The 27,240-nt window shown below is 39.7% G+C and overlaps 1 protein-coding gene across 4 annotated transcripts in view; it reads left to right on the top strand.

The window, feature by feature from the left end:
* Positions 1–27,240, top strand: part of LOC139745835 (protein RCC2 homolog) — a 332,889-nt gene that overhangs the window by 284,506 nt on the left and 21,143 nt on the right. For all 4 annotated transcript variants that reach the window (XR_011711990.1, XR_011711989.1, XR_011711986.1 and 1 more), the window contains exons 5-7: positions 626–845; positions 13,216–13,466; positions 21,430–21,681. Coding sequence is in view for 1 of the 4 variants with exons in the window: in XM_071656433.1 (XP_071512534.1) it covers positions 626–845; positions 13,216–13,466; positions 21,430–21,681 (723 nt within the window). In the remaining 3 variants the exon portion in view is untranslated. The remainder of the gene's footprint in view (positions 1–625; positions 846–13,215; positions 13,467–21,429; positions 21,682–27,240) is intronic.

The following is a 27,240-nucleotide window of genomic DNA, read 5'->3' as shown; positions in this document are numbered from 1 at the left end:
GCTGTCTCTGTCGCCACCTCTACCAACAAACAGTCCTGCCATTACCTCTTAACACTATTACTCCTTTGACTGTCCCAGAGTCAGGTGGGGCAGTGAAAGATTGATTTGGGCTTATATAACAAAAGTTTAGGGTACCTTATAGTAATTAGCTTTTCTGTCTGCCATGATTTATATCCAGCAAAAAAAAAAACCTGCAAAACCCATTGTCCAATTTTATTAAAATGGGGTATAAGTTACTAAAGAGAAAATGATGTGTGCTGTTGATTGTGGATTTAAAAAGTCAAGGTTACTGCTGCACTTGTGAGTTAATATTAGAAATGATTTCCGTACAATATTTCAAGTTCATCAGGGTTAATTTCATCAACATGTTTCATGAGTGTTTCCCCTAGGATAAGAAAGTTTTCTGTTGGTGTTTTGGCCATAAGGTCAGAGATCAAGATTACTCTACACTGTATATGATGACTAAAAGGTTGGAAAAAGATCCTCAGTATAATATAACCATTTATTATGTAAGTTTCTGATTCTTCATGAAGTTACCCAATTTACGTAAACTAGATATGGTACACTAACTGGTGGCTTATGTTGTGCATATATTTTGTACTTAGTATCCTTTCATGTTTTCCAGAGGCTTAGTTTACCTGAAGAACGTGGAACTCTTGTGTACACTGGATGTACCCAGTGGGAATATATTGGCAGACGCAACCTGAAGTGTATTCCAGCCATGATGCATTACATACCAAGACGCATCTCTGCCCTCAAGGGAATTCGTGTTGCTTTTGTGACATCTCACTGCTCAGCAGCCCACTCCATCTTTATCACTGAGGAGGGCAAAGTTATGGCGCTTGGTAAGTAAATAAGTTGGTAAAGATTGATTTGGCTAACACTATTTCCATGCTGTAGGTTCATGGATGCATTATCTCCTCTAAATTCAGATAATGAGTGCTTGCATTCCTTAACTAGATTGTATTTTTAGTTTATACTGTAAATTATCTGTTAAGACTAGATTTCCAGTTATAACTTTCAATGGTTAATGTAACCTTTTCCCATTTTGCTCAGTTAAGCCTTCCTTCAATTGCAGTTTTATTTCTCGGTGTTTTCTTTACCAAGTTGCAGTCCACTGTAGGTACTATATGCAAAGTATAGATAGTTTTCTATGAGAAGCTGAATACTGGTGTTTTGTGTCATAGGAAGATTGGCATAGAGGAGCATAATGAAACTGACGATGCCATGCACTTCACATGTAATTTCGATATTTTTTTCACGTTGAGCAGGAATATCTTCATTGCTTCCAAAACAGTTTACTGTAGGTTCACAATAATGTAGCTGTAGTATGACCTTGTGTTTCACACAAAGATACCTCTCCTTGTTCCTTGTGTTCCTCTATCTTTTCAAAAGCATTTATGACAGAACTTTGAATCCCACAAAGCAAGGCGCCCAGAAAAATCACTGGCTACCTCACAACCTGCATGATGAAAAAAGGTTTCCAATACAAAATCACTGCAGTATGCTCAGCATGCAGTTCTTTGCAACCATTCCACACCATAACCAACTCCAACCCCTAATAGAAAAAAAAAGCATGCTTCTCAATTTAGCCGTCTGTACTCAAAGATCCCCTCATCTCTTCCAGCTAACATGACATTGAGTCCCCCATTCAACTGAGGTACACTCAAGAAACTTACACATCTGTAGCTTGAACACTTACCTTTGTTCCTCTTGCCATTGTACAGCGGCACTATACATGCATTCCACCAATTCTCAGGCACCTAACCATGATCCATACATGCACTGAAAATCCAAGCTAACCGGTCATCCCCTTTCTTAAGAAATTCAACTGCAGTATTATCCATTCCAGTTGCCTTGCCACATTTCATCTTGTTCAGGTCTTTTACTACCTCTTCTCTCTTCATGAGATTGCTTTCTGTGACTCGCTTTGCATATCTTCCCAACCCAAGCATACTTCATCTGCCACTGTATCATCTGACATATTCAACAGTCCTTCTACTTCCCCATTTGCATCTTTCACCAGTGTTTTCATTTGTTCTCATGTTTTTCTAACACTGGTAATGTCCTTCTAAAATATGCATGTCTACTAGAAGTTTATTGTTACTCAGTGACCCCTAACTCTCATTTGCCCTTTTTAGACCCCTGCACTTTCCTCTTGACCTATTGATTTCTGTGCTTCTAAGCATTTGCACTCCTTTCCAATAAGTACCACCCATACATGCCTCATTGTTCTTTCAGTAACAGGTTTTCTTCATCCCACCACTTGCTGCCCACCTTTCACATTTTGCATGCCACACACTTCTCTTGCACATGCTGCACAGCACTACCTCCCAAAATACCTCCCATTCCTCACCCATTCCCTAACTTCATTGCCTTTCTCCATTCGACCTTTCTTGGTATTTCTTCACTCAAAAGTTTCTTTTCCAAGCTCTCTCACTTTCACCACCCCTTTCTTGTACATATCATTTGGTCTTTTATGAAAAGCTTTACAAATCTTCACCCTATCCTCCACCAGGTAATGATGAGACGTCCCCCCAGTTGCCCCTTTCTGCATATCTACATTCAAGTGTCGCTTTTGCATGCCTGTCAATTAGTGTTTAGCCCAGTAATGTTTGCTTACTAGTTTTCCCTCTCGGTGTATACTTGTGTATGTCCCTCTTTTTAAACCTGGTATTCCTATCACCTGTCCTGTTTCATAACATACCTCGAGATTGTTCACCTGAATACCCCATTACTCACTCTTTCATTTAAATCATCCATCCCAAATACCTGAACTCTTGCATCAAGACTGCTGATGCTTACCCTCTCAGCTGCTCCCAAAACTTTTGCCTTTCCTCATTTTCCTTCTGATGGCCAGGTGAATAAACACCAATAACCCCCAGTCTCACGTAAATGAAGAGGATGTGCTGAAATGGTTGGGACATATGGAATAGAAGATGTTGACAAAGGATTTATGTGTCAGAAGTGAAGAGGAAAAGAAGGGGAGACCAAAATGCAGTTGGAAGGTTGAATTGAAAAAGATTTTGATTGCTCAGGGCATATGAAGCAGTCAGCAGAAACCATGGAATGGTCTGAAGGGCTGACTTGTGGATAGGAAGCTTTGGATTCACTGCATTACACTTGACATTTGGAGAAAGGATTTGAGCAAGTGAGGCCTTTTCTTCACTAGCACTGGAAACTACAAACAAGCATTTTAAAAGGATCAAAGTTAAGGAAGTCACCAGTCATGTAAGTGTTAAACATTGTTTTGGACCTTCCGTGACACAATGCTGGTGTCATGTAAACAAAGGATGGTATTGGATGATTAGAATGTCTGGTGGTTAATTGAACATCAATTAAGGGAACTTCCTCTGTATGTTTGCAATATAACAGAAGGCTACCTTCACTCGCACAGCCCTTGATAGACTTTTTTCCAGCTTGCTCTCTCCCACATCTTATAGTCCCGAATAAACTACCACTCTCACTCATCAGAACTCCAACCATACTGGGCATCGCATGTGATATGCTTGACCTTTTCCCACACCACTAACACAGGGCCATTTTCATTATTATTATGATAATTTTTTTCCATTCTTGATTGCCATTTCCTACATTAGCAAGATAGCCCCAGAAACAGATGAAAAAAGGCCACATCTGCTCACATCTGTTCTCTAGCTGACATGCGTAATCCACCAAAACCACAATTCCCTGTCCATTACCAGGCCCTCACAGATCTTTCCATGGATTACCCTGGTTCAGTGTATCAACATCACATTGACCCCAGTATACCACATTATTCCAGTTTGCTGTATTCCTCACATGCTTTTCACCCTCTTGCATGTTCAGGACCTGATTGTCCAAAACGTCCAAAATCTTTTTTACTCTATCCTTCCATCTCCAATGTGGTCTTCCCATTCATGTTTCCTCCAATTCTGACACATATATCCTCTTTGTCAACCATTCCTTACTCATTCTCTCCATATGTCCAAACCATTTCAGCGCACCCTCTTCTGCTTTCTCAAAAACACTCTCATTACAATATATTTCTCTTACCCTTTCATTACTTACATGATCAAAACACTTCACACCACACATTGTCCTTAAACATATAATTTCCAATAGATCCACCCTTCAACACACAGCCTTATCTATAGCCCATGCCTTGCATTCCTGTGACATTGTTGGGACTACTTTTCCTTCAAACAAATCCATTTTTACCCTTCCACACATTCTTCAACACTAGCCGAACCTTCACCATCCCTCACCCTGTGGACATTCTGGCATGTCCACTTCCAGATATCAGAAACTCTTCTTTCAATATTCTCCATTCAAACTCACACCTCAGCTAACCTGTCCCTCATATCTACTGAACCTGATAACCTTATTCACATTCACTCTCGACTCTCTTTCACACACTCTTCCAAACAAACTCATTCACCAACTAATGCAGTTTCCATCTTGAATCTACCACCAGTGCTGTATTATCAGCAAACAACAACTGACTCACTTCCCCGGCCCTCTTTACCCCCACAGGTTGCATAATCACCCCTTTTTCCAAAACTCTCGCATTAACCTCCCTCATCATCCAAGTCATACACATATTGAACAACCATGGTGACATCACACACCCCTGCTGCAGACCAGCCTTCACTTGAAACCATTCACTCTTCTCTTCCTACTCATATACAAGCCTTATACCCTTGATAAAAACTTCTCTGCTTCTAACAGCTTTCCTCTCACACTGTATATTCTGAAGACCTTTAACAAAGCATCTCTATCAACCCTGTCATATGCTTTCTCCAGATCCAAAAATGCCTCATGTAAATCCATCTTTTTTCACACATTCTTGACAGAAAACGCCTGAGGAACACATCTACCACTCCTGAAATCACACTGCCCCCTACCTAATCTGATGTTCCATACATGCCTTCATCCTCACAATCAATACCCTTCCATGCAACCTACCAGGTATACTTAACAAACTTCTCCATGGTTTAAACACTCACCTTTATCCCCTTATCCTTCATGCAGTGGCACTATACATGCATTCTGCCAGTCTTCAGTCATTATGATACTTATATTAATGGTTTCTGCTGCTTCAGAGGTGCATTACAGTTAAAACCAGGAAAGGGATGGAATCTTTTAAAAGAAGAAGTTTTTGATTAGATATTGTATTCCCATGATACATCTTTCCGAAGGTGACTTTTGGCTCTTGATGTAACCACAAGCTTTTAGACTGTGGTAATGCCACATGAGGCAATAAATAAACAAGACACTTTTAAAAAGTTATTTGTTCGAGATGTGGACAGAGAATTCCTCGATAATGTTATCCTTAGCAGGCAGTTCATGCACTCCTCCCTAAACTATGTCTCGCCTACCTGGTTTTCACCTGTCCATGGCAAATATTAAAAAGCTGCAAAACAACTAAAAGAGCATTCAGAACAGTCACTGGCTGCCTACAACCACAGATATGTAGCATTTGCGCAACAAGGTAAAAGAACTCCAATACAGTCTCGCCCCATTATGATTTGCAACAGCACTAGACCTTTCCTAACCAATCACCTGTCCCCAAGTAGAAATGAAAAGCTTACCCTTACACTTCAACATTACTCTCGTATATCCCCTTTCCCACAAATCGTTGAGAAAGCTTGCACACATGGAAATGACCTGACAAACTTTAAACAGCTATCCTCCAGACTTACAACCATGTGAAAGTAAATTCCCTAGAACTGCAAAATAGCCTCTCACTTCTGTTTTAAACACCACCCATCACTCCAGCATTACAAACTCCGAATCATTGTATCACATTAAGTGTAGATTAGATTGGAGCAGATGAATTGTCTATTTAGGAGATGAAGGTTTTCTTGTCAAAATCTGGTACCAAGTGTTCAGAAGACATTTACTTTTTGGCCTTTGGGTTTATGTTTATGTTGTAAGAAATGAATGTCATGTCTGCTGTATGTTCATTTCTTTTACTTATGATTACCCTGGATTATCTTTATAAGAAAGAGTGCTGATGTTACCCAAGACTTCTTTTTAGAGGCTCCTGCAGCCCAAAGCTGTACAACGTTCAGTAGTGAGGAAATATGGACTCTTGGAGTGAGTAGTTCCTTGATAAGACCATACTCTCAGTGACAGCCTTCATGAGGCTACACTGCTGGTGTAATCTTATGAAGGCAGAGTCCAGTAAGGTAGATATGGTTGGATCTTTGTAGTAGGAGGGTACATGGTGGATTCACATCAATTGGGGCAAGAAGTTGACACTAGACTTATTTGGTGATGTAGGTAAGAGAGGCAAGTGTTTTGGGAGCAGCTGAATGAGTGTGTTAGTGGTTTTGATGCACGAGACCGGGTCATAGTGATGGGTGATTTGAATGCAAAGGTGAGTAATGTGGCAGTTGAGGGAATAATTGGTATACATGGGGTGTTCAGTGTTGTAAATGGAAATGGTGAAGAGCTTGTAGATTTATGTGCTGAAAAAGGACTGATGATTGGGAATACCTGGTTTAAAAAGCGAGATATACATAAGTATACTTATGTAAGTAGGAGAGATGGCCAGAGAGCGTTATTGGATTACGTGTTAATTGACAGGCGTGCGAAAGAGAGACTTTTGGATGTTAACGTGCTGAGAGGTGCAACTGGAGGGATGTCTGATCATTATCTTGTGGAGGCTAAGGTGAAGATTTGTATGGGTTTTCAGAAAAGAAGAGTGAATGTTGGGGTGAAGAGGGTGGTGAGAGTAAGTGAGCTTGAGAAGGAGACCTGTGTGAGGAAGTACCAGGAGAGACTGAGTACAGAATGGAAAAAGGTGAGAACAATGGAAGTAAGGGGAGTGGGGGAGGAATGGGATGTATTTAGGGAATCAGTGATGGATTGCGCAAAAGATGCTTGTGGCATGAGAAGAGTGGGAGGTGGGTTGATTAGAAAGGGTAGTGAGTGGTGGGATGAAGAAGTAAGAGTATTAGTGAAAGAGAAGAGAGAGGCATTTGGACGATTTTTGCAGGGAAAAAATGCAATTGAGTGGGAGATGTATAAAAGAAAGAGACAGGAGGTCAAGAGAAAGGTGCAAGAGGTGAAAAAAAGGGCAAATGAGAGTTGGGGTGAGAGAGTATCATTAAATTTTAGGGAGAATAAAAAGATGTTCTGGAAGGAGGTAAATAAAGTGCGTAAGACAAGGGAGCAAATGGGAACTTCGGTGAAGGGCGCAAGTGGGGAGGTGATAACAAGTAGTGGTGATGTGAGAAGGAGATGGAGTGAGTATTTTGAAGGTTTGTTGAATGTGTTTGATGATAGAGTGGCAGATATAGGGTGTTTTGGTCGAGGTGGTGTGCAAAGTGAGAGGGTTAGGGAAAATGATTTGGTAAACAGAGAAGAGGTAGTGAAAGCTTTGCGGAAGATGAAAGCCGGCAAGGCAGCGGGTTTGGATGGTATTGCAGTGGAATTTATTAAAAAAGGGGGTGACTGTATTGTTGACTGGTTGGTAAGGTTATTTAATGTATGTATGACTCATGGTGAGGTGCCTGAGGATTGGCGGAATGCGTGCATAGTGCCATTGTACAAAGGCAAAGGGGATAAGAGTGAGTGCTCAAATTACAGAGGTATAAGTTTGTTGAGTATTCCTGGTAAATTATATGGGAGGGTATTGATTGAGAGGGTGAAGGCATGTACAGAGCATCAGATTGGGGAAGAGCAGTGTGGTTTCAGAAGTGGTAGAGGATGTGTGGATCAGGTGTTTGCTTTGAAGAATGTATGTGAGAAATACTTAGAAAAGCAAATGGATTTGTATGTAGCATTTATGGATCTGGAGAAGGCATATGATAGAGTTGATAGAGATGCTCTGTGGAAGGTATTAAGAATATATGGTGTGGGAGGCAAGTTGTTAGAAGCAGTGAAAAGTTTTTATCGAGGATGTAAGGCATGTGTACGTGTAGGAAGAGAGGAAAGTGATTGGTTCTCAGTGAATGTAGGTTTGCGGCAGGGGTGTGTGATGTCTCCATGGTTGTTTAATTTGTTTATGGATGGGGTTGTTAGGGAGGTGAATGCAAGAGTTTTGGAAAGAGGGGCAAGTATGAAGTCTGTTGGGGATGAGAGAGCTTGGGAAGTGAGTCAGTTGTTGTTCGCTGATGATACAGTGCTGGTGGCTGATTCATGTGAGAAACTGCAGAAGCTGGTGACTGAGTTTGGAAAAGTGTGTGGAAGAAGAAAGTTAAGAGTAAATGTGAATAAGAGCAAGGTTATTAGGTACAGTAGGGTTGAGGGTCAAGTCAATTGGGAGGTGAGTTTGAATGGAGAAAAACTGGAGGAAGTGAAGTGTTTTAGATATCTGGGAGTGGATCTGGCAGCGGATGGAACCATGGAAGCGGAAGTGGATCATAGGGTGGGGGAGGGGGCGAAAATCCTGGGGGCCTTGAAGAATGTGTGGAAGTCGAGAACATTATCTCGGAAAGCAAAAATGGGTATGTTTGAAGGAATAGTGGTTCCAACAATGTTGTATGGTTGCGAGGCGTGGGCTGTGGATAGAGTTGTGCGCAGGAGGATGGATGTGCTGGAAATGAGATGTTTGAGGACAATGTGTGGTGTGAGGTGGTTTGATCGAGTGAGGAACGTAAGGGTAAGAGAGATGTGTGGAAATAAAAAGAGCGTGGTTGAGAGAGCAGAAGAGGGTGTTTTGAAGTGGTTTGGGCACATGGAGAGGATGAGTGAGGAAAGATTGACCAAGAGGATATATGTGTCGGAGGTGGAGGGAACAAGGAGAAGAGGGAGACCAAATTGGAGGTGGAAAGATGGAGTGAAAAAGATTTTGTGTGATCGGGGCCTGAACATGCAGGAGGGTGAAAGGAGGGCAAGGAATAGAGTGAATTGGAGCGATGTGGTATACCGGGGTTGACGTGCTGTCAGTGGATTGAAGCGGGGCATGTGAAGCGTCTGGGGTAAACCATGGAAAGCTGTGTAGGTATGTATATTTGCGTGTGTGGACGTATGTATATACATGTGTATGGGGGGGGGGTTGGGCCATTTCTTTCGTCTGTTTCCTTGCGCTACCTCGCAAACGCGGGAGACAGCGACAAAGTATAATAAATAAATATAAATAGGTATTCAGATTTCAGCAAGCCAGTTGTCTTAATTGTATGATTTAGTGTTAAATGTTTGTTGTTTGGGTATTGTCAGGATGCTCAGATGTACTTTGTATTAGTGGACTTTGATGCTGTGGCGTCATAAAGGAAGAGCTTGAAGGACAGTGTAGAAAGAACTCCTTCATAAGGAACTCACTTATAGGACTAGTGGACATTGGAGACGGTGGTGTCTTGCACTTTGTTAAAGCTCCCCTTAATACCATAATAGAAATAGTTTGGGCTGTTGATAAAATCACCAGTTTCAAAAACAATCAGGGATAAGTTTTTAAGAAAAAACAGCAGTATTTTTTTATTGGCCATCAGAACAAACAAGAGGTAGACGAAAGACTTTTTGATCACTAAGCAGAAATATGTAATAAACGATATTCAGTTTGTGGGAGATTTTAACATACTGTTACTTAAGTGTGAACAATCATATATTGGGCATGGGCTTTACCAAAAAATTTTGATATTTCCCTTATACAAATAGTTGAGAAACTCAATTGTTGTAAGAGCTTATTAGATTTATTAGATTTAGTTGTAGCTACAAATGAGGATCCTGCTAATAAAGTTCATGTTGGAGAAGAGACTGGTACAAGTGATCACAAGCAAAGTACTTTTAACTTTCAACATTGCCTTCAATGCTTGTCAATGTGCATTGCAAATTATAATGATCTTTACATTGCCTGTCATTTCCCGACAGTCAAATCTGGGATGATATTGCGAATGTTACAGACGTAACTTGGTAAAACTTTTATGAAAACATTCAAAGTGGTGGAGGGAGCATGTGTTGATGTAATTTTATGGTAATGTTGGAAGCAGATTTTAGATTATTTTCTTGCATCTATACCCACATATGAAAACATTCTAGTAACATTACCAAGAGAGGAAATTTTTCATTATGTTGATACAGTAGTTAATGATGTACTATGATCTTTAATGAAATGAAAGTAAATAAAATGGCAGGCCCATTTTCGTTTTATCCAAGACAATGATAGGTGAAAAATGAGTTAAACCCATGACTACTCGTTCCAATAAATCACTTGCTTCAGGAAAAGTTCTAGAAGAATTGAAGGTTGTTAATGTAATACTGATATTCAAAAATGGTAATAATTCACTTCCTGGAAATTATAATTCAGTTAGCTTTATATATGTAGTTAGTAAGCCTATGAAAACCATCATTCAGGGTGAGATCATAAGCCATTTAGAGAACCGTCATTTGATGAACAATTCTTAACATGGTTTTCCAAGAAATCACCCATGCCAGAGGGACAACTGTAATAGAAGATTATGATTTAATCTGTATTTCATGATCTTGGTTAGATATTAAGAATAGAAATTTCTTCGCTGAACACATAATTCCAGGGTACACAGTTTAACATTGATAGGGGAAGCAAATTAGGCAGTAATGTTTTCCTATTAGTTAAAGCTCATTTTAATCCTGTGATAAAAATGTTGCTGTTGGTGAAATCAACTTTATATTTGTTGAAAATGAAGGTAAGTTTTGGGCGAAAATAATAGTAAGATTGATTCAGATACCATTAACACAAACACCGGTTAATGGTCAGTGAGCAGAAATTTGTAATGAACACAGTTTGATCTTATTGGGAGATTGTAACATACCTTTAATTAAGTGGAGAGAATCCCTTTCTAGTAGCTTTGGGTTTGGGCTTTACATAAATTTGCTTTATAGTGCTCTAATACAATAAGATGAGAAATCTGCTTGCATTGAGAATATACTAGCTTTAGTTCTAGCTACATATAAGGATGTTGTTAACATTGTTGAAATGGGAGAAAGGTTTGATATCAGGAATTACTGGCAAATTACTTTGAGTTACCTCCCACCATTGCTTGTAATGCTGGGTATCATGAGAATTACAAAAACTATCAGATTTTAGATTAGTTAATCTTAAAGGTCTTTGCTCTTGACAAGCAAACTTGGGATGATACTAATGAAAATGATGCAGAAGTATCTTGGGAAAGCTTTAGTAAAACTTTCAGTGTCGTAAAGGGAACATATGTTCTGTTGTATAGAAGACTTTGTTTTTCCTAAATGAAGTCAGAATGATGTAACAATGACATAAAGAAGTGTCTGTTGTCTAAGAGAGCAGAACATAAGAAACTCGGACACCAATATCCAACATGATAGAGGAAAGTAAATGCCAGTATGAAGCATATATTGCTGAAAATAGCAAAAGAAATATGAAGTAGTTTTCTGGTTATGGTCACTTGGTCTATTAATGACCTACTACTTCTACCTGATATTGGAACCTACCACTAACAAATGCTCCCATCTGATGCTCCCACTCGCTACTTCTTCCTAATGTTTTGTCAAATGTCATAACTTATTTATATCTATTGTTTTTAACATTTTGCCAAAGGCAGGGCTAGTGCATGGCGCTCACCATAGGAAAAATCTAGAGTTACGAAGAATGAATTGCGTGAGTAAGTGTTGCCAGATGTTATGTTCAAAAAGGAGAGAATTAATTTCTTGAACAGAAACTTAACAACCATTGAAGTGCTGAGTCATTACACAACCATCACTAACCCTCCCAATACCTAGGCAGGTAGTACTGGTTATATACCTCCTCAGTCAGTGGCTGCCTACCATCTACTACCTACAAGATAATTAATGATGCACTGTATTCATCTGATATCTTTTGTAAGAATTGATACAGATTTGTGGACAAACAGTTTACCTAGGATGAGGCAACGAGCTTATTTCCTAACAGGATTGTTTAAATATGAAATGATTTATCGATTAGAGTAGTTGAAAGCAGTTCCAAAAATACTTTTGAAAATAGACTTTATAGATACTTCGCATCAGGTCGACAGCTGATGTTATTTGTGCTTCCTTTAACACATGAAAAGTTTACTGATTTTTCACTTTGTATGCCTTTCTACATTTCACATTAATCAGACATCTTTCACTATCACAACAGTGGTCTGTTGCTGTTTGAATTCCTATGTATTCCTTTATATAAGCCTTTGTGAGTAACTCTTGTTTGTCGGCCATCTATGAAGTTGGCTGACCTTTTTTCGCCATTGTCTTGTAGGTGATGATAAGTATCTTTTACGTGATGTTATGTTGAGGGATGTTGTCAGAAACTTTTTTTGACATCCCTTGCTACTAATACTCTGTGGGAGGGGAGTTGAAGTCACCCAGGATGTTTGTGAGGCTATACTGTGTTTTTGAGAGTGGAAAATTCTGGTTGATTCTGTTGTTGATAAGTTTTTCAAGAAGTTTGGTATTGTAGGCAATTGTGGTATAGGGCTTTAGGAACAAGTTTAGTTAGGTGGTTTGCAGGGTTTTAGGATGGGAACATTGATGGCAGTCTTCTTATGGAAGTATAAGTGAAAGGCTGGAATATGGAAATACACCAAAGGATTTATAAATGCTACCTCGATAATGCGGGAAATGGCGAATAGTATGAAAGAAAATAAAAGTATTAAGGTTTTGAAAAAACAAAAATTACCATTTTTCTAAACAGATGAGGTTAAATATGTGTTCATTGTGATTGTTAGATTATGGAAAAGTGGCATATTGAGAGAAATGTGGTTGTACTGTGGAGGGGTACAGTCTTTTTGATCATGTTCACGTTGGAAGTGGAAAAATAAGTGTTTACAACATTCAAAAATTATTCAGAAATTGGACAATTCAGTTATATATAGAATTCTGCAGTTTTGTAAGGGTATATACTAGGGAAGAAAATGTTCTGAATATCAAATATATGTAGAATCTTGGATGAGGCTCTTGCTAAGATATTAGAAAGTTTTGAAAGCCATTAAATTGCAGCAGTTAGAGTTTAGATTATGGAACAGATGAAAGGGAAATTGTGTATGTAAATAGTTCAGACACATACAAAGGATGAGTGGGATATGATAATTTAAGAGTGTATGAGTCAGAAAATGGGAAATGGATAACAGACTGAGATGGAATATTAACCAGGGAAGTATATTTAGGTGAGTAATGATAGCTTGATGAAATGTTTGTTGATGTGCAGTGACAGATTAGCACCAAGCAAACTTCTTATGGGTTACTTTGCTGTGTAGTAGGGGGCAGCATACATGACATGTAAAGATATTTCATTTGCCTTCTAATTGATTGCAACTTTTTTAGGACGCAACGAGAAAGGTCAGCTTGGTGTTGGTGACACAGAGAATCGTGCTGGTGTTGTGGCTATGGATACTATGGCAGAATTTACTGTGGTGTCAGCTGCTGTAGGTCGCAATCATACTCTCCTCTTGACTGACCGAGGCAGTGTATTTTCATGTGGTGACAACAAGTCAGGCCAATGTGGAATGGGCAATACTAATGCTATTATCCACACTCCTTGCAGGATCAGTTTCAAGGAAGCTAAGATAAGTAAGGTAAGTATTAAATCTTTGAATGTTTTAGTTGAAGTAATGAGTAAATGAATAAGTGTGAAACTGTGATTAGTAGTAATAATGCAAATGCATATATCAGTGGTGGACATGTCATAATTTTACACAAAAATGATGCAAGGTCCCTCATACAGCACAGCAAGGAATTATGCAGGCATTGTTACATATTTGCAGCATTGCCATTAAGTTTTAGTATCAGAATTTTTAAACAATTGGGAAAAAGTAGTGCAGGTTGTACCTCTGTGATCCAGCCCTTTATGGTCAGGCACAATTTGAATCTGTCCCCATTAGATTGTGGATTTGCCACCAGGGTGATGCTGTTTGTGTCTTGCAATAACCAAAGAGATTACAGAGGAAAACCTAGAGGAATGGATGAACATTGATAATGAAAAACAATGAAAAAGGATTGATGACTGGAAATACCTGGTTTAAAAAGAGGGACATTTGCAAGTATATGTATGCAAGTAGTAAAGATGGTCAGCAGGCATTATTGGGTTACATATTGATTAATAGGCATGTAAACGAGAGACTTCTGGATGCTGAGATGGGCAGGTGGTGGGATGTCTGATCACTACCATTTCAAGGCATAAGTGCTTACTTGTAGAACGGTGAAAGTAAGTGAGCTTGGAAAAGAGACCTGTGTGAGGAGATATTAGAAGGGATTTCAGTGTAGAATAGCAAAAGTTGAGATTAAACGAAGCAAGAGGAGTATATGAGGAAAAGGAGGTATTTAAGGAGGTATTACTGTCATGTGTGAGAGATGCATATGGCATGTGAAAGGTAGGAGGTGGGCAGATTAGAAAGGGTATTGAATAGTAGGATGAAGGAGTGAAGTTGCTGATGAAAGTAATGAGCATTAATTTGGCTTTACTTACAGGAAAGAGATGCAGATGATTAGGGGATGTATAAGAGACAGAGGCAGGAGATCAAGAGGAAGGTGCAGGGGTTAAAAAAGAGAGCAAATGAGAGTTGGGGTGAGTGAGTATAAGTAAACTTTAGGGAGAATTAGAAGATGATTTGGACAGAAATTAATGACGTGTGAGAAACAAGAAAACAAGTAGGAACATCGCTGAAGGAGGCAGAAGGGGAAGTGGTAACATGTTGTTGTGAAGTGATTGTTCTGAAGGAATGATAGATGTGTTTGATGATAAAGTGGCAGATGTAGGGTGTTTGGGTTGGGGTGATGTGCAAAGCAAGAGTCATGGAGAGTGTTTTGGTAAAGAGAGAAGAGGCAGAGAAAGCCTTACTTTTGATGAAATGTGGCAAGACATCTGGAGTGAATGGTATTGTAGTTGAATATATTAAGAAAGGGGACGACTGTGTTGTTGATCGGCCAGTTAGGATTTTCAGTGTATGTACAGATAATAGCGAGGTGCCTGAGGATTGGTGGAGTGCATGTATAGTACTGATGTATGAAGGGAAGGGGGATAAGTTGAGTGTTCAAACTACAGAGGTATAAGTTTGTTGAGTGTACTAGTTGTATGGGAGCATAGTGATTGAAAGGGTGAAGGCATATGCAGAGCATCAGAATGGGGAGGAGCGATGTGGTTTCAGAAATGGTAGAAGGTGTGTGGATCAGGTCCTTGCTTTAAGAAATGTGTGTTGAGAAATAAAGAAAAAGATGGATTTGTATGTGGCATTTATGGATCTGGTGAAAGCATGATAAGTTTGATAGAGAAGCCTTGTATAAGGTCTGAAGATTATATGATGTGGAAGGAAAGCTGTTAGAGCCATGATAAGTTGTTATCAAGGGAGTTAGGCATGTGTTCAAGTAGGAAGAGGGAAGGGTGAATGGTTCTAAGCGAAGGTTGGTCTGAGCAGGGATGTGCAGTGTCACCATGGTTGTTTAATTTGTTTATGGATGGGATGGTTAGGGAGGTAAATATGAAAGTCATGAAGAGAAGGGTGAGGATGCAGTCTGTAAGGGATGATACAGTGGTGATGGCTAATTTGAGTGAGAAACTGCAGAAATTGATGGCTGAGTTTGGAAGTGTGTGAAGGGGAGAATTTGAGAGTCACTGAATAAAAGCAAAGTTATTAGATTTAGTAGGGTTGAGGGACTGGTTAGTTGAGATTTGAGTTTGAATGGAAAGTAATTGGATAAAGTGAAGGGATTTAAATACCTGGGAGTGGACATGGCAGTGAGTGGAACCGTGGAAGTGTAAGTGAATCATAGGGTGGAGTGGGAACAAAGGCTCTGGGGCATTGAAGAATTTGTGGAAAGAGGGATCATTATTTGGAAGGTCAAAATTTTGGATTTGTTTGAAGGTATGACATTCCCAATTGTATTATATGGACTCAAGGCATGTGCTATGTATAAGGCTGTATGGAGAAGGGTATATGTGTTAGAAATGAAATGTTTGAGGATAATATGTGGTGTGAGGTAGTTTAATTGAAAGGTTGACGAAGAGGATATATACTAGAAGTGGAGGGAACAAGGAGAACTGGGAGACCAAATTGGAGAGAAAACAATTTTGAGCAATCGAGGCCTGAACAAGCAGGAGGTTGAAAGGCATGCACAGGACAGAGTGAATTTGAACAGTGTCGTATACAGGGGTCATCATGCTGTCATTGGACTGAACCAGGTGTAAATCATGGAAGCAGTCTGTGGGGCCTGGTTGTGGACAGGGAGCTATAGTTTCAGTACATTGCACAACAGCAAGAGAATGGATGTGAGTGGATACAGCCTTTCTTCGTCTGCTCCTGGTGGTATCTTGCTAACACAGGAAACAGTGATCAAGTTTGATAGATACTCTTTGTCTTTCTTGTTCTTTTGGTATTATGCCTTTACAGTTCTTTCAGTCTTTTGTGTTAGATCGTATGCTCTGGTCCTTAGATTTTACCTGTAAAGAGTTTCAAAATTCTTCCTGATTTTTTTTTTTTTTTTTTCAGTCTATAACTGGCAGCCTTGCAACATAGCAGTATTCAAGTTTACTTATTATTTGTACATTACACATTTTCATTATTAGTTTCTCAATCTTATAAAAGTTCTTAGTATCAAGCAACTCGTTTTTTGGTTTTGCAGTTCTTTCAGTCTTTTGTGTTAGATCGTATGTCTGGTCCTTAGATTTTACCTGTAATGAGTTTCAAAATTCTTTCAGATTTTTGTTTCCAGTCTCTATAAGTGGCAGCCTTGCAACATAGCAGTATTCAAGTTTACTTATTATTTATACATTGCATATTTTCATTATTAGTGTTTTCATTCTTATAAAAGTTCTTAGGTATGTATATTTGCGTGTGTGGACGTATGTATATACATGTGTATGGGGGTGGGTTGGGCCATTTCTTTCGTCTGTTTCCTTGCGCTACCTTGCAAACGCGGGAGACAGCGACAAAGCAAAAAGAAAAAAGAAAAAATTAGTGCATTCTTTAACCTTTTCTTTTACTACCCCAAGTGTAGTCAGGCTAAGGTTTGTGTAAATTTTTATTATCCTGAGATAACTCATTTGAGCTCGATATGTTTTCTACCATTTCCAGCAGATGAGCATAGTAAGTGACATTTCTCTCAGTAGATGGCATTCCAAGCCTTTATTTACATCTGTTGGTAATAGTTGGTAGGCAGCCAGTGACCAGCAAGGTATATTACCACTACTACCCACCGGGGTATTGGGAGGGTTAGTGGTGGCTGTGTAGAGAGCTAACACTTCAGTGGTTGTGAAGTTGCACTCCTCTCACCCAGGAAGCTGTCTTTTCTTTCTTCCTCACCTACATTTGGACTACTGGCCTTCTGTCCACAAACATAGAATCTCTCTTTGTCATAGCACTTGACAACACTTAACTCACACAGTTCATTCTTCATAGCTCTAGATTTTCCTGCATTGAGCACTGTTTACTAGCCCTGCTTTTTAACAAAATGGTAGGAGCAATAGATAGAAGTAGTAGGAGGAACATTTAGGCTTGAGCCTTAAGTAGAAATAGTAGATGGGAAAATTAGGTAGGAACCTTTGCAAACGCTGCACTAGAGTTGCCCTCTGCCAGTGGCCTGTAAAGGGTAAGAAGCAGCACTGGAGTTCCAGGAAGGAACAGGTGTCAGAGATATAGATAGATATATAGATGTTTACATCTGCAGACGTGTAGGAAGAGAGGAAAGTGATTGGTTCTCAGTGAATGTAGGTTTGCGGCAGGGGTGTGTGATGTCTCCATGGTTGTTAAATTTGTTTATGGATGGGGTTGTTAGGGAGGTGAATGCAAGAGTTTTGGAAAGAGGGGCAAGTATGAAGTCAGTTGTGGATGAGAGAGCTTGGGAAGTGAGTCAGTTGTTGTTCGCTGATGATACAGCGCTGGTGGCTGATTCATGTGAGAAACTGCAGAAGCTGGTGACTGAGTTTGGTAAAGTGTGTGAAAGAAGAAAGTTAAGGGTAAATGTGAATAAGAGCAAGGTTATTAGGTACAGTAGGGTTGAGGGTCAAGTCAATTGGGAGGTAAGTTTGAATGGAGAAAAACTGGAGGAAGTAAAGTGTTTTAGATATCTGGGAGTGGATCTGGCAGCGGATGGAACCATGGAAGCGGAAGTGAATCATAGGGTGGGGGAGGGGGTGAAAATCCTGTGAGCCTAGAAGAATGTGTGGAAGTCGAGAACATTATCTCGGAAAGCAAAAATGGGTATGTTTGAAGGAATAGTGGTACCATCCAACAATGTTGTATGGTTGCAAGGCGTGGGCTATGGATAGAGTTGTGCGCAGGAGGGTGGATGTGCTGGAAATGAGATGTTTGAGGACAATGTGTGGTGTGAGGTGGTTTGATCGAGTAAGTAATGTAAGGGTAAGAGAGATGTGTGGAAATAAAAAGAGCGTGGTTGAGAGAGCAGAAGAGGGTGTTTTGAAATGGTTTGGGCACATGGAGAGAATGAGTGAGGAAAGATTGACCAAGAGGATATATGACTATGGTTGCGAGGCGTGGGCTATGGATAGAGTTGTGCGCAGGAGGGTGGATGTGCTGGAAATGAGATGTTTGAGGACAATATGTGGTGTGAGGTGGTTTGATCAAGTAAGTAATGTAAGGGTAAGAGAGATGTGTGGAAATAAAAAGAGTGTGGTTGAGAGAGCAGAAGAGGGTGTTTTGAAATGGTTTGGGCACATGGAAAGAATGAGTAAGGAAAGATTGACCAAGAGGATATATGTGTTGGAGGTGGAGGGAACGAGGAGAAGTGGGAGACCAAATTGGAGGTGGAAGGATGGAGTGAAAAAGATTTTGTGTGATCGAGGCCTGAACATGCAGGAGGGTGAAAGGAGGGCAAGGAATAGAGTGAATTGGATCGATGTGGTATACCAGGGTTGACGTGCTGTCAGTGGATTAAATCAGGGCATGTGAAGCGTCTGGGGTAAACCATGGAAAGTTGTGTGGGGCCTGGATGTGGAAAGGGAGCTGTGGTTTCCGGCATTATTGCGTGGCTGCTAGAGACTGAGTGTGAATGAGTGGGGCCTTTGTTGTCTTTTCCTAGTGCTACCTCGCACACATGAGGGGGGAGGGGGATGGTATTCCATGTGTGGCGAGGTGGCGATGGGAGTGAATGGGGGCAGACAGTGTGACTTGTGTGCATGGATATATATGTATGTGTCTGTGTATGTATATATATGTGTACATTGAGATGTATAGGTATGTATATTTGCGTGTGTGGACGTGTGTGTGTGTAAACATTGTGTATGGGGGTGGGTTGGGCCATTTCTTTCGTCTGTTTCCTTGCACTACCTCGCAAACGCGGGAGACAGCGACAAAGCAAAATAAAAAAAAATACATCTGCAGACAACAGCATGGTGAGTTGTCTGATGGGAGTTGCACGCCTCTGCCTTATTTTTGCCCACTTTTCTGCTGTTTTGTCACTTGCAATGTGCTGAGTGATGATGGATATGATAGTTACAACTATGTAGGTTCACAAATGATGATGAGAAGAACACTGACTCGTGTTGTCTAGCAGACAAAATCATGGGAAAGCATCTGTTAGTGGAGGTACAAGTATCAGGTTTATTTTTGCCTTTACACTACTCTTTCACCTTCAGTATGTTGATTAGTAATGAACATTACATTGATGACTATGCAGACTTACAGTAATGATAATACTTCAAGGTTCTGTTATCTCTGATTTGGATAATGTAGCTGGTGCTTAAGGGTGGACCACACTAAGATCATCTTTACCTCTTATTGTGCCTACCCAACCATTTCCTTTTGCTGGTAAAAACTGTCATTTTACAAATGATGAACAGAATATGTAGCGGTATTTCTTAAGGTTCTCTGTCACAGTAATGAACTTGCTGACATGACAGTTGAAGGGACAAGCAGGTATGTAAAGCAAAGTTTGACAGCTTTGACCTTTCAAAGGTAATGCAATGATAGGATTTAAGCTTTCTTTTCGATAGGATGTCATTTTTCATTGTTATTTATGATGTATTCTACAGCCTAAATGTCATAAACATACATTTCAGATGTTTTACCGTTATTTTTGCATTGGTTGAGATAACTGGACTTGCAGCAACAATTTATTTCATGTAATATTTTGTAAAGTATTAACATTTTAAACAAAATATTTTGTGTTGCATTTTATGCCTGTATACATTTCCAACTGCATTAAAAGAATAGTTATGATTTTTGGAACATTGAGAAAAAACAGGTTAGGGAAGGGGTTGATTTTTTTTCATTCATGTTGATTCCTAAACCCTTAATGTTTACATTACTCTCTGTATTTCTTTTCCTTTAGGGCCTTTATGTTTAGGCAGTGAAATAGTGTTTTCCCATGAATTATTTGTTCAAATTTCACTTTGTTGAATTCCATGAAGTTGTCTTTTGCCCATTTTAATTTTTTTAGAAAGGGTTCTTGGAGTAATTATGAATAAATGATTATATGTTGTGGGTGAGGGGGGTCTAAGATACTGGGCACATGGAGGAGTATGAGTGTGAGGTAAGAGAGGTCACATTTTGTGAAGGCAGAGATTGGTATGATGGTAACATAATCCCCATAGTATTTTATTGATGCAGAGTATGGGCCTTAGATTAAAAACTACGAAGGAGGATGCTTATGTTAAGAATTAAATGTTTGAGGACAGTGTATGGTGTGAGGAAAGTTGACTTAAATGGTATGGTAATGATAGGGTAAGGGAGAAGTGTGGTCATATTAGGAGTGCTTATGAGAGCTGAAGAGGTTGTGATGAAATGGTTTTGGCATATGGAGAGGATGAGTGGGGTAAAGGATAAAGAGTTCTACCTCTGAATTTCCTGCCCTTTTCAAAAAATAACTTGCTATGTGAAGGGTTCCAGATGAAGAAGTTTTCCAGAGTAACAATGATATTAAAAAAAAAAAGGTAATGAGTCACTGCCCATAAATTATTGTCCAGTTAGCTTAACGTTTGTAGTTGGAAAACTTATGGAAACCATTGTTTGAGATAGAATTGTGAACCATTTAGAGGATCTCCATTTAATAAACAATTCTCAGCATGGTTTTCAATTGTTCAATTCTGATAAATCTACTGTATTTCCTTTATGATATATATATTGAACATGTATGACAAAAGTAAAGCAGTTGATGTCATCTATCTAGATATTCAAATATCATTTGAGAAGGTTCTGCATCAAAGTGTTCTAGCAAAAATTAAGTTGCATGGCATTTATTCTTGGGTAACAAGATTTTTCTTGGAAAGAGTTCCAGGGGTAATTGTGAGTAGATAATTGCTTTTTACATATTAACTGTTCTTTGTCCACTCACACATTTTGCTTGCAGTTTCTAAAATATAGCTCCATTTAGCATTCAGACTTTGGAATTTAAGTGGTTGTTTTCTTTCATAAGTCCTTATGACTTGCTTTTTATAATTTGTATCTATACATTTACTGTACTTCTTATACATAATGTAATGATTTCAGTGAGAATCCCTAGTTACAGGTGTATATATGAGTACAGTATTTAGCGTTTGGTCAGGTCTGTGAAGGTCATTCAGAGTTGTGATTGTAATTTCATTGGCAGGTGGCGTGTGGGGCTGAATTCAGCATGATTGTTGACAAGAAAGGCTACCTTTATTCTTTTGGCCTACCGGAATATGGTCAGCTGGGTCATAATACTGATGGAAAGTTCTTTATTACTAGCAACAAATTATCATATCAGCATGAACGAGTACCAAGACGAGTACCAATATTTGTTGAACGGAGCAAGGATGGACATCCCACCCCTGTTACAGATGTGCAGATTGTAGATATTGCATGTGGAAACAACCATACAGTAAGTTTATGAATTGTTTAAGGACTCATTTTATAGACATATGACTTCAGGTTTTGATTTATTTATATATTTATTTATTTATCATACTTTGTCGCTGTCTGCCACGTTAGCGAGGTAGTGCAAGGAAACAGAAGGAAGAATGGCCCAACCCACCCACATACACATGTATATACATACACGTCCACACACACACATATGCATACCTATACATTTCAACGTATACATATATATACATACACAGACATATACATATATACACATGTAAATAATTCATACTTGCTGCCTTTATTCGTTCCAGTCGCCACCTTGCCGAACATGAAATGACAACCCCCTCCCCTTGCATGTGTGGGAGGAAGTGCTAGGAAAAGACAACAAAGGCCACATTCATTCACACTCAGTCTCTAGCTGTCATGTATAATGCACCGAAACCAGAACTCCCTTTCCACATCCAGGCCCCACAAAACTTTCCTTAGTTTACCCCAGACGCTTCACATACCCTGTTCCAATCCATTGATAGCACGTCGACCTTGGTATACCACATTGTTCCAATTCACTCCATTCCTTGTATGCCTTTCACCCTCCTGCAAGTTCATGTTCAGGCCCCGATTGCTCAAAATCTTTTTCACTCCATCTTTCCACCTCCAATTTGGTCTCCCACTTCTCCTCATTCTCTCCACCTCTGACACATCTATCCTCTTGGTAAATCTTTCCTCACTCATTCTCTCCATGTGCCCAAACCATTTCAAAACACCCTCTTCTGCTCTCTCAACCACACTCTTTTTATTACCACACATCTCTCTTACCCTTTCATTACTTATTCGATCAAACCACCTCACGCCACATATTGTCCTTAAACATCTCATTTCCAACACATCCACCCTCCTCCGCACAACTGTATCTATAGCCCATGCCTCGCAACCATATAACATTGTTGGGACCACTATTCCTTCAAACATACCCATTTTTGCTTTCTGAGATAATGTTCTCGCCTTCCACACATTTTTCAACGATCCCAGAACTTTTGCCCCCTCCCTTACCCTGTGACTCACTTCTGCTTCCATGGTTATATCTGCTGCCAAATCCACTCCCAGATATCTAAAACACTTCACTTCCTCCAGTTTTTCTCCATTCAAACTTATCTCCCAACACTTCCTCCAGTTTTTCTCCATTCAAACTTATCTCCCAATTGACTTGTCCCTCAACCCTACTGTACCTGATAACCTTGCTCTTATTCACATTTACTCTCAGCTTTCTTCTTTCACACACTTTACCAAACTCAGTCACCAGCTTTGCAGTTTCTCACCCGAATCAGCCACTAGTGCTGTATTGTCTGTGAACAACAACTGACTTGCTTCCCAAGCCCTTTCATCCACAACAGACTGCATACTTGCCCCTCTCTCCAAAACTTTTGCATTCACCTCCCTTACAACCACATCCATAAACAAATTAAACAACCATGGAGACATCACGCACCCCTGCCGCAAACCCGTTATTAATAACCAGGGACTTCTCATAGATGACATGTATTGCATTAGTATTTCAGATTTCAACTGATTTTCTATACTTGATTGCCATAGTTGCATCTTGTGAGGGGTATGGGATGAATATTGTCAGTATTTTTTTCTTAATTCTTACAGCTAGAAAAAGTGTATAATAATGAGGTTATGATTGTCTGTACTTGGGTCACAGCTGCAGACAAGCATTCTGACTAGTCTGTCATCTGAAGCCTTTTGAATGATAGTACTGTACACTAAACTGCCTAATTTTGAGTTATAACACCTTCCTAGATATTTCTCAGAAATTCATCCAATAAGAAAATTCTTACAGTAACCACAGCTAACAGTATGCTGCTTGAAATGAAATAAATACAGCCAGTCAGAGTGTGGCAGGTACCCATAATCCCATACCCAGAGTAGTTAGGTCAGGCTAGAACTATATTTTCCCATGTTCATTTACAGGAGTCACACTATCTACAGTCAAATGCTTACAACATGATTTGATGAGATGTTAAAGTATTAGCATGACAGGTAAGTGGTGACATTGTGGAAAATTTATTATGAGGTAAGATTTCCAGGATGTACTTGAATTGTTATTGATAGTGTGAAAGAAGGCATGTGAATCAGTTTTTTGTGTTTGGAGACTGGTTGAAAATCTTCCATGGGTGCAGAGGTTTGTGGTATTAGATAACAGTGAAGTTTAGTACTAGCTGTAGCTCATTAGTTTACATTAGTGTACTATATTGATTTTTAACTAAATTAGGATGCTAAACATCATTGTTTTGCTTGATAAGAAAGCACTAAGGACCATTTAGAAGTGCTTTGTAAGCTTTAGCTCAAACATATTCTGATGAAGTCCACGGTGAACTAATACATAGTAAAACTTATGGTTGATTTAGCTCGCAGTCAAATGGCTAAGGATTTTGGAATTGAAGAAAATGGTGAGACTGTAAATTTTGATGATCTTAGAATAAAAGTAAAACTTATTGTTTCCAACAACTCTCTGAAGTAGGTTACAACCTAACTTAAGTAATGGTTATATATATAGAGAGAGAGAGATGCTCTGTGGAAGGTATTAAGAATATATGGCGCGGGAGGCAAGTTGTTACAAGCAGTGAAAAGTTTTTATCGAGGATGTAAGGCATGTGTAAGTGTAGGAAGAGAGGAAAGTGATTGGTTCTCAGTGAATGTAGGTTTGTGGCAGGGGTGTGTGATGTCTCCATGGTTGTTTAATTTGTTTATGGATGGGGTTGTTAGGGAGGTGACTGCAAGAGTTTTGGAAAGAGGGGCAAGTATGAAGTCTGTTGGGGATGAGAGAGCTTGGGAAGTGAGTCAGTTGTTGTTCGCTGATGATACAGCGCTGGTGGCTGATTCATGTGAGAAACTGCAGAAGCTGGTGACTGAGTTTGGTAAAGTGTGTGGAAGAAGAAAGTTAAGAGTAAATGTGAATAAGAGCAAGGTTATTAGGTACAGTAGGGTTGAGGGTCAAGTCAATTGGGAGGTGAGTTTGAATGGAGAAAAACTGGAGGAAGTGAAGTGTTTTAGATATCTGGGAGTGGATCTGGCAGCGGATGGAACCATGGAAGCGGAAGTGGATCATAGGGTGGGGGAGGGGGCGAAAATTCTGGGGGCCTTGAAGAATGTGTGGAAGTCGAGAACATTATCTCGGAAAGCAAAAATGGGTATGTTTGAAGGAATAGTAGTTCCAACAATGTTGTATGGTTGCGAGGCGTGGGCTATGGATAGAGTTGTGCGCAGGAGGATGGATGTGCTGGAAATGAGATGTTTGAGGACAGTGTGTGGTGTGAGGTGGTTTGATCGAGTGAGTAACGTAAGGGTGAGAGAGATGTGTGGAAATAAAAAGAGCGTGGTTGAGAGAGCAGAAGAGGGTGTTTTGAAGTGGTTTGGGCACATGGAGAGAATGAGTGAGGAAAGATTGACCAAGAGGATATATGTGTCGGAGGTGGAGGGAACGAGGAGAAGAGGGAGACCAAATTGGAGGTGGAAAGATGGAGTGAAAAAGATTTTGTGTGATCGGGGCCTGAACATGCAGGAGGGTGAAAGGAGGGCAAGGAATAGAGTAAATTGGAGCGATGTGGTATACCGTGGTTGACGTGCTGTCAGTGGATTGAATCAAGGCATGTGAAGCGTCTGGGGTAAACCATGGAAAGCTGTGTAGGTGTTTATATTTGCGTGTGTGGACGCATGTATATACATGTGTATGGGGGGGGGTTGGGCCATTTCTTTCGTCTGTTTCCTTGCGCTACCTCGCAAACGCGGGAGACAGCGACAAAGTATAATAAATATAAATAAATAATATATATATATATATATATATATATATATATATATATATATATATATATATTTATATATATTTTTTTTTTTTCAAACTATTCGCCATTTCCCGCATTAGCGAGGTAGCGTTAAGAACAGAGGACTGGGCCTTTGAGGGAATACCCTCACCTGGCCCAAATCTCTGTTCCTTCTTTTGGAAAATTAAAAAAAAACGAGAGGGGAGGATTTCCAGCCCCCCGCTCCCTCCCCTTTTAGTCACCTTCTACGATATATATATATATATATATATATATATATATATATATATATATATATATATATTTATTTATTTTTCATTTATTTTGCTTTGTCGCTGTCTCCCGCGTTAGCGAGGTAGCTAAATTCCAATATCTTTCCCTCATTTTTTTTTTAATCAGTCTGATTTTTTTTAAGTGTTTTTCTAACCATACTGCTTCTGGCACCAGTATGACTCAGATTCAGCTTGTTTTACAATATCTAGAATGGTTTCCTTTTGAATACAATAAAACACACCAATATGTTATCCCATCAATAGCCCTCACAAGTCAAGTAAAGAAATTTCTTTCAATATATACAAGGAATTTACAAGATTTTATTACATAACCCCAGGACCCTTTTTATTGAGTTCCTGCAGCTTCAAGGCTGTGCTACAATCAGTAGCAGGTAAAGGATGGACTCCTTTGGAACAAGAAGTTCTTCAAGAAGATTGTTCTCTTTTTGTCCACTGATGATGATGCAACATCGCTGAAGGTGACTTTTTGCTCCAGGTGTAACCACAAACAGACAGAGTCCAGCAACAACAAAGTGCCCATAAGCTTGGAATGAAGCACACAGCACATATATGAGCCATTAACAAATCATTGCAAAGCCAGATATATATTTTGGAATCGTTGGGCCACCCAGTTCTGCTTTTCCAAACACACCAAAGACTCTTCTACACATAAGAAGGCCAATGGTCACAACACAGAGCCCATCTGCCACTCTATCATCAAACACATTCAACAAACCTTCAAAATACTCACTCCATCTCCTTCTCACATCACCACTACTTGTTATCACCTCCCCATTTGCACATCACCACTACTTGTTATCACCTCCCCATTTGCGCCCTTCACTGAAGTTCCCATTTGCTCCCTTGTCTTACGCACTTTATTTACCTCCTTCCAGAACATCTTTTTATTCTCCCTAAAATTTAATGATACTCTCTCACCCCAACTCTCATTTGCCCTCTTTTTCACCTCTTGCACCTCCTGTCTCTTTCTTTTATACATCTCCCACTCAATTGCATTTTTTCCCTGCAAAAATCGTCCAAATGCCTCTCTCTTCTCTTTCACTAATAATCTTACTTCTTCATCCCACCACTCACTACCCTTTCTAATCAACCCACCTCGAGGTGGTGTGCAAAGTGAGAGGGTTAGGGAAAATGATTTGGTAAACAGAGAAGAGGTAGTAAAAGCTTTGCGGAAGATGAAAGCCGGCAAGGCAGCAGGTTTGGATGGTATTGCAGTGGAATTTATTAAAAAAGGGGGTGACTGTATTATTGACTGGTTGGTAAGGTTATTTAATGTATGTATGACTCATGGTGAGGTGCCTGAGGATTGGCGGAATGCATGCATAGTGCCTTTGCACAAAGGCAAAGGGGATAAGAGTGAGTGCTCAAATTTCAGAGGTATAAATTTGTTGAGTATTCCTGGTAAATTATATGGGAGGGTATTGATTGAGAGGGTGAAGGCATGTACAGAGCATC

Source organism: Panulirus ornatus, chromosome 4 (assembly GCF_036320965.1).
Source record: "Panulirus ornatus isolate Po-2019 chromosome 4, ASM3632096v1, whole genome shotgun sequence".
Lineage (NCBI taxonomy): Eukaryota > Metazoa > Arthropoda > Malacostraca > Decapoda > Palinuridae > Panulirus > Panulirus ornatus.
This window is presented reverse-complemented; position numbering and strand designations above follow the sequence as displayed.